Source organism: Urocitellus parryii, chromosome 1 (genome assembly GCF_045843805.1).
Source record: "Urocitellus parryii isolate mUroPar1 chromosome 1, mUroPar1.hap1, whole genome shotgun sequence".
NCBI classification, from domain to species: Eukaryota; Metazoa; Chordata; class Mammalia; order Rodentia; family Sciuridae; genus Urocitellus; species Urocitellus parryii.
Genome location: NC_135531.1, coordinates 62,068,405 through 62,088,596, shown reverse-complemented (window position 1 = coordinate 62,088,596; position 20,192 = coordinate 62,068,405). Strand labels below are relative to the sequence as shown.

The 20,192-nt window shown below is 32.6% G+C and overlaps 1 protein-coding gene across 3 annotated transcripts in view; it reads left to right on the top strand.

Moving 5' to 3' along the window:
• Ap3b1 (adaptor related protein complex 3 subunit beta 1) overlaps positions 1 to 20,192 on the top strand; it is a 248,121-nt gene that overhangs the window by 137,952 nt on the left and 89,977 nt on the right. For all 3 annotated transcript variants that reach the window (XM_026393221.2, XM_026393223.2, XM_026393222.2), the window contains exons 16-19: positions 7,690 to 7,876; positions 8,838 to 8,968; positions 15,264 to 15,375; positions 18,246 to 18,417. In XM_026393221.2, the coding sequence (XP_026249006.2) occupies positions 7,690 to 7,876; positions 8,838 to 8,968; positions 15,264 to 15,375; positions 18,246 to 18,417 (602 nt within the window). The remainder of the gene's footprint in view (positions 1 to 7,689; positions 7,877 to 8,837; positions 8,969 to 15,263; positions 15,376 to 18,245; positions 18,418 to 20,192) is intronic.

The window sequence follows — 20,192 nt, the reverse complement described above, 5'->3', positions numbered from 1 at the left end:
CAATACTTAATATTTTATCTTTTGGTATAGGGTTATAAAGATGCTTCAGTAGTTTTTTTGTTTTTATTTAATGTGTTACATAGTGTTTAAGCTTTTTACGGTAAACTTCTGTATGCTGAACTTTTCTAACTGTGGGCCCTATCAGATGGATATTGCATTTGGAAAGCAGTTTTTAATGAACTGTGTATCATGACTTACCATAGAACTGTTTGGTTTCAATTATGGGAGGCAAGTAGCAATGAAGAGTGCAGGCCTTAAGTTAGATAGTCTAGCTTCAGATCCTGCTGTGCCACATACTTTGGACAAATTATATAACCTATGACTTAGTTTCCTCATCTGTGAAGTGGTAATTTGAACAGTATAGTTAATTTTGTCATATTGTAACATATGCTCCTAACAATCATCTTACTGTACACAATCACACAATAAAAAACAGGGGTTATTGGGGAAAAAAATGTAGCTAGAATCACAACACTCAAAAACTTCACTGGTGATATTTTCTTAAAAAGTACATGCTAAAGAGCACAATTTTACACATATTATTAGCTAAGAAACATATAAAAATTATTGTGAATACAGTTTGTTTTCTTGAAAAAGACCTGAGATTGCAAGTGGAAGTGGGTGTTGGTAGGTTGTACTTGTAGGTAAGTGGCAGAAGGAAGTTAATCTGAAATTGAATGGAAAGTCACACCACCAAATGTGGTATGGCCCATAACACATGTAGATGTAAACACCTGGGTTGTTATGTGAGCTGTGTATGTTTCATGTATTCCTTGGCAGCCCAGTTCAACTGGGTGCATTTTTCTGCCTTTTCCTAGTGTTTCTTGCAGAAGAAATCACACACAAAATTCACATTATGATCAAATTGCTCTGTAATACATCAACTCAGTTGGAACAAATGCACATTTTCAAAACAAGCATTAGAGCAGAACTGACTGTACCTACCTCACAAAGTTGTTATGAGGATCAAATGAGACAGCCCATGTAAAATGCTTAGATTTCCTGACACAGAATAGTGCCTAGTTCATGTTAGTTACCCTGCTGTTTTTGAACTCTGGTTTACACTATTAGCCAAGGGCTAGATTTTTCTCCGGGAAAATCATTATTTACAATAAAAAACTAGTGTAGTTACTGAAAATCCCCCTCCCCCCGCCTTTTTGGAAGTACACTTATCTGAGCTTATCCTACTGAGAAAAGAATGCTGAAACTCCTCTTTGATAGTTCATAGAGGGGAAAAAAAAACCAAGTTAGAAGTAAATATCAGGAATAGAAAATACTGTTCGAATATGCTCACGGTGGAATAACTTCACTGTTATTTAGGGGAAAATGTTAAAGGGCTTTCAAACTAGTTGCAATTGCTGATATCTAGAGCTCTTAAGACAAAATGTGAAGTATGACTTAATTGAAATAGTCTATTCAAGTGTGAGGCAGAAAGCTAGGATTTGATTAAACTAATTAATAGCTGTTAAGTTGATGAATAAAGGATGCTTTTTAAAAACTTTGTTTGCTATCTTTTAAATGTAATGATAAGTAACATAATGTTTTACTGAGCTCATGCTTTTGTTTTTTACTATTAAATGTTGTAATCCTATGGAAAAGTACATGATAGGATAAATATGTATGTATATTCTCCACTAAGATTAAATTGATGTCAGCATTGGCCATATTTGTCACTCTTTTAAAAAGGAGGTAGAACTAAAACTTTAAGCCCTTGTTCACATCTTCCTTTCTTCTCCATTGACAATCTTTACCATATTACTGGTGTTTCAATTAATCATGCATGTTTTATATTTTTATTATTTGAATATGTATTAATAAACAATATATTATTGTTTTTCACTTTTGAAATTTTGTATAAATATTTCATATACTTTAGCAAACTTTTTCACTGAATATGTTTTGGAAATAATGTTATAAATCACACTAATGTTGGCACATAACCATAATCCCAGTGGCTTGGTAGGCTAAGCAAGCCTGAGCAATTTAGTGAGGCTCTGAGTAACTTAGCCAGATCCTGTCCCAAAAAAAAATTTTAAAAAGAGCTGGGAATGTGGTTTAGTGTTTAAAAATAACAACAAATGGAACCAGTTTTAATCTTCACTATGTTGAAAGCTGAATTCTGTGTTTTTTCTAGTATTCCTTAAAGGGATTCTGAAAGCTGATTTTAGAACTGTTTTAAATTACCTTTTTGTTGTTGTTGTTATTTTTGTGCTGACTTATAAACTACAATCGTGCAATGCATAATGACATTTGGTCAGTGGCAGAACATATATATGACAGTAGTCCCATAAGATATTTTGCCTAGTGACAATATAGTCATATCGTGTATGAATACTCTCTGATCATACAACTATTAAGTCATGTGATGCATTTCTCAGAATGTATCCTCATTATTATGTGATGCATTACTGCATTATGAAGAACACTGTTGTATGAATAAATATTTACCAGCTTATTAATTATTAGAGCGCTTAGGTAAAATATGATACCCATGTCTTGAGAAGTTATTTTAAATAATGAATTTTATTAAGTTTCCACCTTAATAATAGTTGCATCCAAATAAGACCAGTTATATTTGTAGACTCCACATTGAGCTTTCAGCTTCTGCCATGGTTGTCATGTATAGGTATATAAGACACAAGTGCTGTGAATAGAAATTTCATTTTAATCTGAAACACTTTGTTTTTCCAACTCTTTCTATGTACATATCATAACTAACTTCTCCCTTTTAGAGTAGCATGCAAATAAAAATGAAAGCACTCTGACAAGGCTAGTGGAGAAAGCTTTGTCAGTCTTTTACTTTCTTGGTGGTGGAAATGAATATTTACCCGTGTTCTTCTGCTAGCAACTTGATGTACCAGCATACTGTGCCAAGACCTTTGAGATTCATGACACTCCAGGATGCCAGTGGATGGAGTCAGGAAAGCATGGGTGGTTGGTTACAAGGGAAATATGTGCAGGAGGTAATGATCAAAGCATTTTTGCTATAGTAGTTTTGTCATTTATTATTATTATACATTATAATATTTGCAATATATTTTTTATAATTGTATAGAGTAAATCTAAAACTTGTTATTTGTCAGCTCTTTTTGTCTTGTTATAAACTCATCAGCAATAGATTTTTAAAGATTGAAGTGTTCATTTAATGAAGAATGAAGTGCTGAGTTTCCATTTCAGTACTTAACATATACAGAATGTTACTGTCTACTCAAAGAGTTGTAGTGTCACTGACTGCATGCAGATTTACTAAGAAGGAATTGATGTCTGTTTAAGAATTTATTGGAGTTATTTTAAGAAGATTATGCCTCAAGATAACAATGTACAATGTGTAAAGATATAGACCATGTATATAAACTGCCCATGAAACATGATCTCATTTAGAACAATTTTAAAAAATTAATTTTTCATTTTTTACTTCAAGTTTTAATTTGCATGTGTGAAAATGGAAGGAAGGAATAGTTGTGTGTTGAAGTAGAAAAAAGTAGAAAAAAGGTGCAACCACTGTTTTTGAAATAGAGAGTCAATTAATTCTAACGAGCATTTGCATGTTCGTTCTTTTAGTGCTACAAATGGAATCAGAGTAAAGCTTTCAGAAGTTTATCCTGTCAAAATGCTGTAAATTCTATTATAAATTTTTAAAAAACAATATTGAAGATAAAATCATTTGTTTTGCTGAAAGGATGTTGTCATGGTAAAATCAGTGTTCTTATTAAATTAAGAAAAGTGTGGAACAGAATTGTTTTGAGAATTAGTGCTGGTGCAGGCAGACACTGCTTGTTCAACCAATTGAAATAAACAGTAGTGATCAGATTAACTGATGCTAGGATATACAGTTTAACTGAACTACCAAGTTCTTATAATGAAGTTGATGTTACACATTCTCTGCTGCATGTTCTCAGCAAGATTTTAGAAATATTAAATATTTTGAAGTGAAAAATTTTGTGAAGAACATTGGCTTTTAATTTGATAAGTGAATCTTATGTATATTGGTTAGAGTTTAGTTCAAAATTGTGTGGAAATCCTGAAAGTGTTACTGAATAAAATACAAAACCTTTAGCTTTTGAAAATTGTAGCACATAACAATTGTTGGCAACAAAGCTTGCGTACCAGGAAGACTTTGAAGTTTATCTGTGTAAATACAAGGGAAGAACTTAACATATTAAACCATGAGAGCACAAGATTTAATTGAGACATTCTGCCATTTGCACTATATCAACTATTGTGAAGATTTTTGATAGTTTTTTTTGTTTTTGGATGCAGGAAGTTTATTAGGAAGTGTTCTCATTAGGGGGATGTAGGGAGAAAGGGTTGAATAGGAGGATAAGGGGGGCTATGAGGCAAATATTTAGTAACAGATTAATATTTTTATGATTAAGTGAAGCACTGGAAGAAACATCAATGTCTATAATAGACTTATTTATTTATTTATTTTAATTAGTTACAATGTATGGTATATCCTACAGTTAATAGGATTATCTTTGAACACAGTTTCATGTGTTCAAAGATACTATAGACAATTAAGGTATGAATCTCTGTTAAAATGATGCCCAAATCATTAAATAATGTATATATAGGTGGCAATACAAAACACTAGAAGAAAATATAGTAAAATATTGACAGTGTGTTCTGGTAATAAATTGATAATGATTATTTTCATTTTCAAACATTTCTGTCCTCTCCAAATTTTCTGTATTACAACTTGAAAAACAGACATTTTTACATTACTTTTTTGCTATCCTAAAACCCTTAAATTATTGGAAAATGCTCTCCTAGCATGTCTTTCTTTGACCTGATATAATTTATATTTTTTAATTGGTTCTGCAACAAAAGGAATAAATGAATTTTCATAAGAATTCAGTTTTCCCCTTTTCCTAATACCTGGTTATCTGTTGTTTCTTTTTCTAAAATGTATGAATGCCTACTAAATTCTATACACCATTCCCAGAGTGCTTAATTTAAGTCTATACTCATGACTAATGGAAGTGTGGTGATTGTTCAAAGAGCACATGAAACTGATTTTCCACATTGCCAAAGTTTGTTTTTAAAATTTTATCAAAAAACAATGACATTAAAGTAATTGAATATTGTTTTTTTTTCTTAATGTCCCTCAAAATGTTTACCTTTATATACCTTGATAGAGCTATTTTTAGGTAAGTTTATTTTTTGTATTAGAATGAAATAGAGATTGATTTTATAGTATCTGAATTTGGTGAAATATTTTAAAAGATAAAGTATTATTTGAAACAGTTTCATCCCATAAAAATTATTGTAAAAACTTATCATCTAAAGGGGGGAAAGTAAAAATATTTTGAGTTTGAAATACAGATTTCAACATGAGACTTGAGAATATCTTTCTTTCTTTCTTTTTTTTTTGTACCAGGGATTGAGGGCACTTGGCCACTGAACTGCATCCCAAGCCCCATTTTTTGTATTTTTTTAGCCCCTCACCATTGCTTAGCCTGGCTTTGAACTCACAATCCTCCTGTCTCAGCCTCCAGAGCCTCTGGGATTATAGGCATGCACCACTGCACTTGGCTGAGAATATCTTTCATTCAACAGAATTTTCTGTAAACTTCCCACGTTGTTCAAAAATACTTCTAAGGAATATATTTTCTTTATTAAAAATATTGCGTACAAAGAAGAGTACATTGAAAATACCAACAGTTTTATAATTACTAATAATAAAATTCAATTTTGAAAAGGTTTTTAGTAATTTTATTTTTTAAAGATATAATAACTATATGAAAATACATTCTTCAGAGAAATACCAATATATTGATACTAGAAATAGATTCAATGAAGAAATTAATTACTGTATATCAATTTGTGATAAAAATTACTCTACATGTGGTTTTAATGAATCATTGTACACAGATATTCTTTTACATATGAGGAAATTTAAATTTTGAGCATACATTTACCATAACTGCTTTGTAAGCTTATCAATATAGTAAATTTTACTGTCATAAGTATATAGTGTAAAGTTATATTAATTTTAATTACTTTAATTGCCTTATCTCACTCCCAACAGTGTCTGTTAATATATTGAAAAAGTTTAATTTTCTAAAAATTTTGAGGATAGGAAATATAAGCAAAACTTATCACTGTACTAGTTCATTATAGTTAACAGACTTAATTTCTATCTCTGATTTATTTTATTCCAATTCTAAATCTCAATGCTCAAATGAACTTTAGAGTTAACTAGCTGTAAATTCTTACTCTACATTTGAGAAAACTAATGCTTACCTGAGTTTGCCAGATTTTATCACCAAGATATTTGCACACTTCAGTGTAGCACACTTTTTTCTAAACTAGTGTTGAGCTGTATTCTTCATCTGGTGAATATTTTGCTAATTTCCTTTTAAAAATGGATCCTAGATTTTTTTTTAATCTGTAGTTGAACCAACATGGTATAGTAATTCATGGATAGCAATTGTTGGTAACCAAATTCAGAAAATCTCTATTAACATTTTCACTTGTATTTGTAAGTAATTCTACTTTAATAAAACTAGGTTAATGCTTTTTTAATACCCTGCTACTGAAAGAAGGTTGCTTTCTACCCAAATCAATTATCTTAACCAATTATTATTGTAAAGGAGTTTACTACACTATTCCTGTACTTTGACTTATTGTTCTAGAATTGTCTTTAGTTCTTTCTACCTTGATTGATTTTATTTTTATCTCTTTCTAATGTGTATAAAATGCCCTGATATAAGTGATTTATTATTCTCAGTTTATTTTTCCCATGTTTTATGAATCGTATTTAGCTTATAGTTAAAATTGTACATGGGTAGCCTTCTAATTTAAAGCTTTGCTTTTTCAATTAGAAAAAAAACTATAGTTTAAAATGCAAACCTATTTTATTAACATTTCAACTTTGGTTTAATTATTATTAAAATTATCTCAATATATGTTAATGTAGTACATTCAAAAATTGACTTAGGAAGTCTTATTATGGTGTAAAAGCTACTATAATAAGTTGTTCCCTTACATAAATAAATAAATGACCAATATTACTAGAGGCTATAAGCAGCACGGGGAAAAAATGGAAGAAGTCTTTTATCCTAGTTTTTAGAGGGCATCAGCAGCTTGCTTTTATGAAAAAGTAACAGCTAAATGCACTGCAAATAATTTGCAGTAATCCAGTTCAGTGATTCATGTGTCTGCTTTAATGGGTCATAATTCAGGGTAAAGTAACTGAGTGCAGTCAGAGTGCAGACACTGCTTATGCCAGGGACAGTATCTCTTCATAAAACACACCTCAGGAGAAGCAGTTTGCCAGCCCCCTAATACTCTCTGATGTTTTGATGTCCTGCATATTTTTCCGATTAAGTTTTGAGTGCCATGTTTTTAGTTGTATTTCCACATTCATTATTCTCACGTAGACCCTTCAGCGGGTTTGCCATATATGATTATTTTTTTAATGATGCCTTTCTTTCCACTTCAGCAGTTTAATAATCTAGCACATGGCTGCTTCTCAGTACTCAGCATTCACCTCCCCAACACAGAAGAGGACATGTGCTTTGGCTTCAAAATTCCATTTGCTGTGTTAGAAATGCATATTCCCTACGGAACAACATTTGTTTGACATAACCATTCATTTTTATTACGTCTTTAAATATGTTTATCCAGAGTTATCAATAATCATAAATAACTGTATTCTCATCTTGTTCTGTTTTTTTCCAACAGACAAAATTGCTTACCCAGTACATATTAAATCTCGGCAAGTATGATCAAAACTACGACATCAGAGACCGTACAAGATTTATTAGGCAGCTTATTGTTCCGAATGAGAAGAGTGGAGCTTTAAGTAAATATGCCAAAAAAATATTCCTAGCACAAAAACCTGCACCACTGCTTGAGTCTCCTTTTAAAGGTATTATTATCAGACTATATACTGCAAACTATACATTATCTAAGAAATTATGATATCCTGTCCCATTTCTAATGTGCTTAGAATTTATCTCTTAGAAAATATGAATGATTGATATATATAGATATATAAGAACAATGTGCTTTCTATTCATTCATCTGTTTTCTAGAGCAAGTTTTATATTAGTTAAAGTTTATATATATAGACTTTATTTACTTAAATAATTTCAGATCTTCTGATTTTTATTCTTACTGAACGGTTTAACTGAACAATAGATAAAGCTGTGTTTTTATAGATGTTTCTCCATTTCTATTTTAAATTTGTAGTTTATTTTATAAGGACTACAAGTCAATAGTAAGTTGTTACTAATTGAATAATCTTTGTATACTAATATCAATGTTTCTAGGAGAAATTATATCATGCAAATATTCCTTTGTATTTAAAATTGTTTTTCAAGAAGGGAACTTATTTTTCCCAGCTTTTTAAAAAAAAACTAGTTAAATTATTATCAGTTTAACAAGTAGCCATTCCAGTTGCTGTCAGGTGATTATATTCCTTGGTTTTCATATTGTTTATTTAATTGTCTTAAAGCTATAAAAAGCAATTCAGTTTCATAGAAAAACCATTAAAATTCTGGAAGTGTTTGTGCCAAGACATGTATATGGATTGTTTAACTGTGCTGTCATTCTTAATATTCACAGTAAAGTAATTTTTAGAGAAGCTACATTTCAGAGCAACACCTCTAAACACACTGACTGATTAGCTTTTTTATTGACCATTATGGGGGAGATTATTGTAATCTATGGACTGAAATCAGTTTTTTGACCTATGAAGAGCTTCCTAGTTTATATTTATTCCTTGACATTTGAGGTAATATGCCAATTACCCTGAGCTCTGATTATGATTCTTCTCTGTTATATACAGCTCATATTGTTTATTTTATATTTTCCTCTATTTTTAATAGATAGGGATCATTTCCAGCTTGGCACCTTATCTCATACTCTCAATATTAAAGCTTCTGGGTACCTGGAATTATCTAATTGGCCAGAGGTGGCACCTGACCCATCAGTTAGAAATGTAGAAGTAATAGAGTTGGTAAGTTGACCTTTCTGAAATTAATTTTGTTCAAACAACGGGAAATTCTAGGATAACTATTGTTTTATATAAAAGCTTTTTGGGGGGTTGAAAATGGAAAAATATTTCTAAAAGTAATGTGTTAGCTATCTCTCATCTTCATAGGAACTAAATATTGTAGTAATCCTGTGCCATTATATGAGTACTGTTCCCTTCTTCAAGGAAAGAGTTGAATTCTCAGCATCAGTGCCACCCACATTTGTGCGATTGCATTTATAGCTATATAGATCCAATTCTTAGGGTATTTAGTTTCATTGGATTGATCTTTTTCTATTTTGTTAGAGATTTGTAAGCTTCCTGTCAATGTTTTCCTAAATAATTTTTGCTGTTCTTTTCCAGAAATAACATACAAAGTGTTCTTCTGGATTTTATGATGAACCTGTTTTAAGTGAAGCCTAAACATAAACAGGAGCATTGTGTACCAGAATTGTCCTTTGACAAGGTCACAATAAAAATAAATAATATGTTACTTTTGTATAAAAGAGCAAATGCTGTTTTTCTACAGCTTTTTAAAATACTGGCCATGAGGTTAAAGCAATGAATATTCTTTCCAAATATTATATTTCTTCTTTGCACAAGAGAAATAAGGAGAGAGGCCTTTTGATTGTATTTAGAAATTGGTTATATGGAATATAATCAATACTTTTTAAAGTAGAATTAATTAGAAAAAAAGCAATTAAGAATTATATTCTGGATGTTTTTCCAGTAGAAAAACTACAATTCAGATAACCAGAGTTCTTTGCCACTAAATTCTGTGAAAGTTAGTTAACCTCCTTGCTGTTAACTTTTCCATATACAATTGAAGAGAATCTTTAATATTTTAGATATAATTTTAATAATGAGTGTAGCCATGGGATTTGATTACTCTGAGAAATATGTTTCTCTTAACTACTGAAATTTATCCTAGCTATTGGAACATGGTCAGAATCAATGATAGCTAATATTAACTTTGTCAAACCCTGGCAGTATACCATGATGTTTGACAAGCATTATCTTGTTTAAGCCTCATACTTGTTAGTACCATTTCACATATGAGGAAACCAAGGCTCAGAGAACCTCAGTAAATTGCCCAAGTTCACATAGCTCACAAGTGATAGGACAGGTATCTTAACCCAGGTCTGTCTGATTCCACTGTCTGTGCTCTTACTACATTAAATCATGTAACATGAGGAGAGGATGTTTACAAATCTCTTTTCTTATTCTTGGTACTTAGCATCATCAGTTTCATGTTGTGACACATTATTTCTGTTTAGAGATTAGTGAAGAAAAAATGTAAAAGTTATGAAAACTAGTTGCACCTGTCTTCTCCTTGCAACTAAAGTTGTTGATTTTCTCTCAGTTCTACATATTCTTACTCTTCAAAGCATTTCCTTTTTTGTGTGTGCAACTTTTGGCCAACTACTAGAATATGACAAAATTGTTCTTGTTATGTATCTTTCTACATATATACTCTGTCTCCTAATTTCTTATTATGCCTGTTTGTTGTTTTTGTGCTTCTGTTCTTTTCCATTATTGGGTACATAATATTTTGACCCAAGTAGAACCATCTTTTTCTCTTCCATTACATCTACCCTCTCCTCACCTTCCTGCTGTTTTATTCCTCCCCTGAAAAAGGTTTATCTTCTCAGAAATTGATAGCAATGCTATGCAATTTAATTTGCTCTCAGCAGTATCCTTAGATTGGTTGGTTGGCTGGCTTCTTCCATTTTCATGTGTTCTTCTATGCATTAACTACCTTATAGGGACAGTACTTAAATAACCTATTTTCTTATGTTCATTTCACCTGTCCAGTTCAACAGAGACAAATTGATTTCTTTTTCATTTTGCTGACTACATTCTTGAAATTAATAATTGATAACTTATGGAGAATAATTATAACTGATGGAACCAAGTTGAAGAGAACTGTCACTGTCCGTTGATGCCATGCAGAAAGCAGCTTCAATCTATTGGTCTCTGAAACATATTGGCTTAAAATTACACTACGCGGGATACAATTAAATATAAAAATAATATGGCGAGTTCTGTTCTCAAATGCATCAGTAACAGTGCAGAAAGTAATATTCAAATCATCTTTCTTGCCTCTCTAACTCGTTCTCTCTCCAAAGTCATACCAATGTTTTATGCACATAGATACTCTGTTATTCCAGGTTTGCTATAAAGTGATTTTGTAGGGTCAATTCTTATTACTGTGAAATAACAACTTAGTAGGAAAAATGGCCTAGGTTTAGATAATCTGATATCTTAATCAAAATAACAGGAAACCTACTAAGATTTACACTAGAAGTCACTTTGAATTACACACCACCATTTCCAGGATATAATGTATATTTATATTATGATACTAGTTTTGAAGATCCTTTAGTCCTCTTTGGCATAGTTCGTCTCCTTTTATAAAAGACTGTCTTTGTACACCAGCGGTATTTTGTTTTATAAAGAGAATAACAATCAGTATTTCATCTTTCATAAGAACTTTCAAATTGGTGCCTCTCCTCCTCTTTTTCCTGTTATTTCTTTTGTTTAGAATGAGGAACAGAATTCCATAACAAAAACTCAAATATTATTATTAGTCTTTGGTACTTTAATACTGAAATTCTGTGACTAAAGTTTGTGGCCGTGTCAAGAAAATATGCCCCTTTTAGCATAGGAGCCCATTTTCCCCTAAGTTGTTGACTGACAAACTTTTTACCAGACATTAGGAAAGTACATTTAGATTTAAGAAAAAACATGGACTTAAATATAAGGGACCTTCGTTTATAGAATTCATATTAGAAACATTTAAAATGCATAAAAGGCAGTAATACTGATCTTAAGTACACTATTCAAATATATTTAAGCAATTTTTTTAAAAAATATTTTTTTAGTTATAGATGGATGCAGTATCTTTGTTTATTCATTTTTATGTGGTGCTGAGGATTGAACCCAGTGCCTCACATGTGCGAGGCAAGCTCTCTGCCACTGAGTCACAACCTTAGCCCCCTATTTAAGCAGTTTTTACTGTTATTGTCTATACAGTATTTTTCTGGGTTACTGAAGCTTATCCTTTTTTGGTACTTGAGATTGCATCTAGGGGTGCTGTACACTGACTACATCCCCAGCCCTTTTTGTTTTTTATTGAGATAGATTTTATTAAGTTGCCCAGGCTGGCCTGGAACTTGTAGTCCTCCTACCTTAGCTGTGTGCCAGTGTACCCAGCTGAAATTTGTCTTTTTAAGCAGCATACCTTAAGCCTTCTACATATGTGATTTCCAACCATGGCTGCATGTATAATCATGTGGACAGCCTAAACAAACCTGTATTACACCTGCTCTAGATCAATTAGAATGTCAGGAGATGAACTTCAGGAATCACTTTTTAGTATTAATATTTTATTATTTGTTGGGCTGGGGTTGTGGCTCAAGCGGTAACGTGCTCGCCTGGCATGTGCCAGGCGCTGGGTTCAATCCTCAGCACAACATAAAAATAAAATAAAGATGTTGTGTCCACCAAAAACTAAAAAATAAATATTAAAAAAAATTCTCTCTCTCTTCTCTCTCTCTCTCTCTCTCTCTCTCTCTCTCTCTCTCTCTCTCTCTATCTTTCTCTAAAAAAAATTATTATTTGTTTAGTATTTAAAAATGCATTCTTAGGTGATTCTAAGGTGCAACCAGTGGTGAGAACCATTCTTGAATAAGGACCTGTGTCATGCTGTAAATTCCTTTATAACGCAATATGTACTCTGGCACATATTAGAAACTCATTTAAAAGTATATTAAATTAACGAGTTAGCCATTTTGACTTTTTTTTAGAAAAATTCATTTTCCTGATTTTTAAGAGCATATATGAAGCATAATTTTTATGATATACACAATTACCGTTTTCTTTGATATGCAGATGTTAATTCACAATAAGAGGGGGAGAATAGAGGTAGTTTGGATTAGACAGAAGGAAGTAAAGGGAGAGGAGAGAAGGGGGAATGATAGTAGAATGAATCGGACATTATTACCCTATGTGCATATATGATTACATGACCTGTGTAACTCTAAATCATGTACAACCAGAAGAATGAGAAGTTATACTCCATTTATATATGATGTGTCAAAATGCATTCTACTGTCTTGTGTAACTAATTGGAACAAATGAAAAAAAAAATTTTAAAAAGATCACAATTACCAAAGCAATTTTGGCAATTGAATTTGGGGGATTAATATTAATAAATTAATAATATTAGCCCCCTTAAAACACTATATTTAGTATACATCAAAATCCATCCTTTTTAAAAATCCAAACATTTTTAAATTTAATATTGAAGCCTTTAAAGGGCTAAAAATACAACAACTATTTATTGTCACAGACAAAATATTAAAAATCTCTGCTCTCCAGAAGCTTATCTTCTCTATCAGTGGTAGCCAACAGTAATACTAAAGAAATTCAGACATTGCATAGTATATCAGAAAGCAATAAATGCTGTGATTTTTAAAGGGGTAGAAGGTGGTGTTGAAGTGGAAGCAGCCAGAGGTGAGGCCCTCCGGTGGAGCAGCCTGGGCCCACAGAGGAACAGTAGGAAGTGGCTGGATTGAAGTGTGCTGGGGGGAGAGCAGCCAAGGGAAGTCCAGGAGGCAAGTAAGGAGGGTCAGTCACAAAGGGACAGGCAAATGTCAGATCATGCAGGCTTTTGTAAGGACTTTGGCTTCTTTTATGTGTGAAATGGAGAGCAGTTGCAGGGTTTCAAACCACAGAGGAGCTTGATCTGATTTAAGTTTCAATAGATTGATTCTAGCTGCTATGTTCAGCAAACTCTAGATGGGGTAAGAGGGGAGCAGAAGCAAGACAACCAGTTAGGAGACAGCGTCTGTGATCCCTGCGAGAGAGATGGTCCAGACCAAGGTGGGAAATGATTCCTTGAATGTTTACATGTTTAGGGGATGAGAGAAAGAGGTCAGGCTTAGGGTATTGAGATAGGGCAATTTTTGTTGACACTAAATATTTTCTTTTACTCTTTTTACTTCAGTGTCAAGGCTTCAACCTGAATTTATTGCAGTTACTCTGTCTACCTCAAATTGCACTTGACCATTTTAGGTTGAATTACTATAGTTTAAATCTTATATGGACCAATAAACACAAAAGTTTAAAATTGCCTGTGAAATAAGACAGCTGGTTTAGCACAATGGACTCCAAGGGAGGGTTTGTGGTTTTTTAGTAGTAAGGTGGATCCACCTTCCTACCAGGGTGTCTTATTTTTCTTTTTATTGATTCTTTTTAGTTGTATATAACATTAAGATTCATTTTGACAAAATGATAAAAGCATGAAATATAATTTTTGTTCTAATTTAGTCCTCACTACTTCCCCTCTCTCTTCCCTCCTTCCTCCTATACCCTTCCCCCTAGTCTTCTGCCACATACTTATTTTTTTTTTAATTTTTTTAATTGTGTCTTGTGGATGTACATGATGGTGAAATTCATTCTGATATATTCATATATATACATAGGAAAGTTAGGTCAGATTCATTCTATTATTCTTTCCTTATTTCAGCTCCCCTTCATCTATTCTACTGATCTTTCTTCTAGTCACCCCACACACACACACTTATTTTCTATTAGCTTTTGCATATAAGAGAAAACATTCAACCTTTGACTTTTTGGGGACTGGTTTTTTTTCACTGAGCATTATAGTCTCTAGTTTCATCCATTTACTGGCAAATGCCATTATGTCATTCTTCTTTGTGCTGAATAATACTCCATTGTGTATATATACCACATTTTCTTGATCTGTTTATCTGTTGAAGGGCTTGTAGGTTGGCTCCATAGCTTGGCTATTGTGAATTGTACTGTTTCAATCATTGATATGACTGTATCACCGTAGTATGCTGATTTTTAAATTTTATGGATATATATTAAGGAGTGGGATGGCTGGATCATATCATGGTACCATTTCTAGTTTTTTGAAAAATTCTACCTACTGCTTTCTAGAATGGTTGCACTACTTTGCATTCCCACCAACAATATATAATCTTTTCCCCCACATCCTCGCCAACATTTATTGTTATTTGTATTCTTTGTAATTGCCATTCTGACTGCAGCAAGATGAAATCTCATGAAGTTTTGATTTGCATTCCCTAATTGCTAGAGATGTCGAACACTTCTAACAGATGTTTTCTAAGTTGAGGGCTTAAACTTTCTTCTGAGTACACAGTAGATTCTGAACGATTACACTTGCCAGAAGTCTGAATCTCTGAATGAGTTTTCATTTATATTAACTTTATTTTTTTTGTGCAAACAGGCAAAAGAATGGACCCCAACAGGAAAAGCAAAGAAAGAAAATCCTGCTAAGAAATTTTACTCTGAATCTGAGGAAGAAGAGGAGTCTTCTGATAGCAGCAGCAGTGATAGTGGTGAGTTTTATAATATATTGAAATATATTACTCATATTTTAGGTTACATATAAACTCCTTTTATCTTTTCCTCTCTTCCATCTTCCAGCCTGTGTCTAAATTCAAGACATAATAAAATGTTCTCTTGAGAGCTTAAAAGATTGAGGGCATTCATATACAATGAAACAAATTCTAAATAGGAAGAATTCAGAAGTCCTGGGTCCCAGCTTTGCAAATTGAATAAGGCACCTACCTTTCTTTATATCTAATAGATGAAGGGGTATAGTTGGTTGTTTTTTAAATCCCTTCATTACTGACATTCTGTGCATGATTTATATAACAAATGACAGCCAACTTTCTTTAAAACTTTCATTCCTTGGAGAACCAGGCCCCCTCACTATTACTTGGTTATCCCTGTCTTATTCTAAGATAATTCATTATTTTTTCCCCATTTCCCTTGTCAAAGTCTTCATTTTCAATATCTGATAAATTAATCTGAGATGTATTACATTCTGGTTTTGTAAAAAATGTGGAAAAAGTAACTCAGCCCACAAAAAATTATTTCTAAAAAATATGGAATTTCAAGGGTGATGCAGACTAGTGAGAAAGATCTGTTTCTATAGTTAAGCTTGCACTTTTTCATTTTATACAGTTTTTATACATTTTACACCTTTCATTTTACATTTTGTCGCATTCATTCATAAGCTCATGACTGTTTCCTTGGTAGTCTTTTATATATAGTAGTGAGTCCAAGTAGTGTATTGTAGTTCTGCTATAGTTACTACAGGAAAACAAAATCTTTTCTCTTACAAGTTAGGAGATTGGTTTTCTAGCAAATAGCACTTTTTGAGAATAAACAAATTTCCTCAAGGATCTTTCTTTCTTTTTCTTATTTGTTATTTCCTCAAGGATCTTAGTAACTTGTAAATTTTTTAATTTTTTAATTTTAATTTGTTATATATGACAGCAGAGTGAATTATAATTTATAGTATACATATAGAGTACAATTTTTCATATCTCTGGTTGTCCACAAAGTAGAGTCACACTATTTGTGTCTTTATACATGTACTTAGGGTAGTGATGTCCATCTCATTTCACAGTCTTTTCTGCCCCCATGCCCCCTCCCTTTTTCCCCCTCCCCTTTGCCCTATCTAGAGATCATGTAATCTTCCCATGCACCCCCCAAACCCCATTATGAATCAGATCCTTAAATTAGAGAAAACATTTGGCGATTGGTTTTTTGGGATTGGCTAAACTTCACTTAGCATTATATTTTCCAACTCTGTCCATTTAGCTGCAAATGCCATGATTTCATTCTCTTTTAATGCTGAATAATATTCCGTTTGTATATATATGCCACATTTTCTTTATCCATTCATCTACTGAAGGACATCTAGGTTTAAACATTACTTCCTGAAGTGAGCTAGACCCCTATTCATGTGGAACTCCCATGTGATATTTTGAGACAGAAACATAGATGATGTTATTTCTTCTCATTTTTTCTATTATTATCTAGTTAGCTAATTTAATATGTACATGTATATAATTTTGACATGATGACACATTCAAAATATCTTTAACAGTTTTGTTTTGCTTTAGTAAAGTTTGCATAAATAAATTTTACTCTTTATAAAAGATGTTGAGTATGAGTAGTCCACGTTGTGTTCTGTTCACCTTGACTTATTTCAAATCACTGAGTCTTCTCAACACCTCTGTGAAGTAGCTAGATAGTAGTAGTCACATTTGTTGAAAAGGTGACTGAGACCCAGAGAGATTAAATAAGTTACTCGGTCTTTTTTTTTTTTTTTTTTTTTGGTACTGGGGATTAAACCCAGGGCTTCTTAATCACTGAGCCACATCTCCAGCCTTTTTTTTTTTTTTTTTTTAGTATCTTATTTTGAGACGGGGTCTTACTGAGTAGCTTAGGCCAACTTAAGTTGCTGAGACTGGATTTGAACTTTCAATCCTCCTGCCTCAGCCTTCCGAGCTGCTGAGATCATAGGCATGCTTACCACCACACCTGGTGCTTGCTCAGTCCTATAGCTAGTTAGTGATAATGTCAGGATTTGAACCTGAACATTCCCACTTGAGAACCCTAGCTTTTCACTGTAATACAGAAAAGATTCTTCATGAAGTAGATGTTACAAACGTATTAGAATAATGTTTAATTGCTGATTATGTTTCTGTGTATGTGTGCTACATCACATAGATCATGGGTATGGGCAAGAGTGTCCTTTTTTTCTAGTGCACAGCTCTACCTTTGTACTCATTTTAAATAATAAAAATATTAAACTTCATTTTAAAAATATACATAAGGATAATCTATGAATCATTTCTGCAGACTCTTAGTGTACCATAATTTATGATCTTTTAGACCAATGTGCCCCATGTTAGCTAAAATAAACAATAACTCTTTAGTTGTTTATTTTGCTTATTGTCCTTGAATTCAGAACTTTGGGGGATGATTAGAATGGCTTGGTACCCTCTCAAAGTTTATTCCTAATAAGATTAAACTATTGCCTTCTTTTTCTCTAAATAAAAATTCCCATTATAAATAGAATAATTTTAAATTAATTCTTTATCCTTAATGCCATGTGATGAAAAATGAGACTGCCTCAAATTTGCTTTATTTGGTTCATCTTGCTTTGTTTTTCTCTACCCATTATCAGAGCATCTTCTCTCTGTTTGATTCCTTCAAGCTCACCCTCCTGTGGAAACCCGTAGATCTGAACAAACAGGGTGCAGAAATAGAAGTGTTTGAATGAGTGGGGTCCACACCACTAAAAGGCAACAGTGTCTGGTTTTCTTTGTGATCAGTACTGACAGTTACAGGTGTCCTCACATATGATTCAATGGCTGTAACTCAGAGAACTTCTGGGTATGTTTTTCAGAGAGTGAATCTGGAAGTGAGAGTGGAGAAGGAGGCGGAAGTGAAGAGGAAGAAGACAGTAGTGAGGACAGCAGTGAGGGTTCCTCTAGTGAGGAAGAGAGTGAGAGCGGAGATGAGTCTGAAGCAGAAAACAAAAGAATGGCCACGAGGAATTCAAAAAACAAAGGGAAAAGGTAAATTATTTTTTCAGCATTTCCTTCAAAGAATATTCTGTGGTATGTTCTCCACAGATATTTCCTATTGATTGAAAGAGTAAGAAAATATCTCTGTATTTTCTCTCAAAACAGATATTAAATCTTTTTAAATGCAGTGCTACTAGTTCACATTACTCCAGTACTTATAATGCTTAGATTTAATTTTGAACTTGAACAAATCTTAGGGTTACATTTTGAAAATTGGTATAACCTTGGAAAGCTGAGTTAAGTGATCAAGCAGTAGGCATGAAACACTTAATTACCTTTTGTAGCAATTTTGCTGAGGGCTAAAATTAAATCCTTCAACACTTTGCCATTATGTAACTAAGACAATTGATTTTTCTAAATAATGTTATATTAAAAAGATTATGATCCAAATATTAGAGTCAAAGGCTGTGAAGGAAGACGGTCATAAGATATTTAAGTGTTAGCGCTTTTTAAGATCTCCCATTATCAACAACATTATCGTGTATTGAAGTGTCATTAAAATTTTGAGTAATTGGGGCTAATAACTTGAATTGTGTGACTCTGTTTTCCCCACTGCTGTCATCGAGTGGCCTCTGCTGACATGATGGCCCTTTCCCTGGGAGCCTGCTGCCCATTCACTTGATGAGCTTGCAGCTCAGCTCAGTCGTGGCTGACAGCACTGATTGGGGCGCAGTACGCTCTCTGCTCCTTTTATTACAGACAGTAATTAAAGCAGCTCGCCCTGCCACTTCCATAACAAACACAGCATAATGCCCTAATTATGACTTTATTAATTTAAGTCAGGACTTAATGATTTTAAAAGTGATTTATATTGTTTTTCCTGTTCAGAACAAATGAAATCTGTAGGTTAAATTAATACAGGCTTTTCATCATTGCAAAGTTAAAAACCTAGTTACCAGTAAATTCTTTTCATTAGATTAACATCTGAAACTCTAAGCAGTAAGGTAAACAATAATTACCATCAAAATTGAGTGATGCATAATAAAATAACACTTACCTTTAAAATCTTATCTTAAATGCTAGAAGCTAAGTATATTTAGAATCATTGACTTGTTGCAGCAGAAGAGCTGCTTGGTTTGTAACAGGCTTATCTTAGAGAGAAATTCTGTATGTTTGGTTTAACATCAGACTATGTGGTTTACCAAAAGTATCTTGTTTCTAGAAAGGGAAAGTTTTGATCAATGCATGAAATATCTTTTCAGATAGCATAAGTCAATATGCTAGGAATTTATAATCATATCATTGTTTCATTTTTTTTCAGAAAATGACTTTTGTTTGAATTTGAAAGAATTGTTTATTACACAACAGAGTACATTCTAAGTCCTTACATTTTTCACTTCTTTCTTTAAACAATGAATTGGAGATAATAAATGGCCATTCTTTTCTCAGGGAGAAAAAACAACATATTTTTTAGTCTTCATATACAATTACATGTTGCCATAGCTTCATTTTTAATAAAGAGCAATCATATTTCTACCATAAAAGTCAATTTCAAGGAGTATCAGTTTTTCTCTTGCCTCATCATTTATTCTCCCTGTATCTTTCTGCCTATCTCTTAGAACTTGTTTTTTTTAACATTTTCAGTATGTTAATTTTTTTGAAGCTCTTAATAAGCTTTACATATCTTCAAAAATCAGCCTTTATTATTCATTACTATTTCTGGCTCCATTTGAATTTTATACTCCAAGATATTTCCATGTGATAGTAAATAGTTTAGCATTGGGGAAAAAATATACATTGAACTAACACAAACTAGAGTTCATATT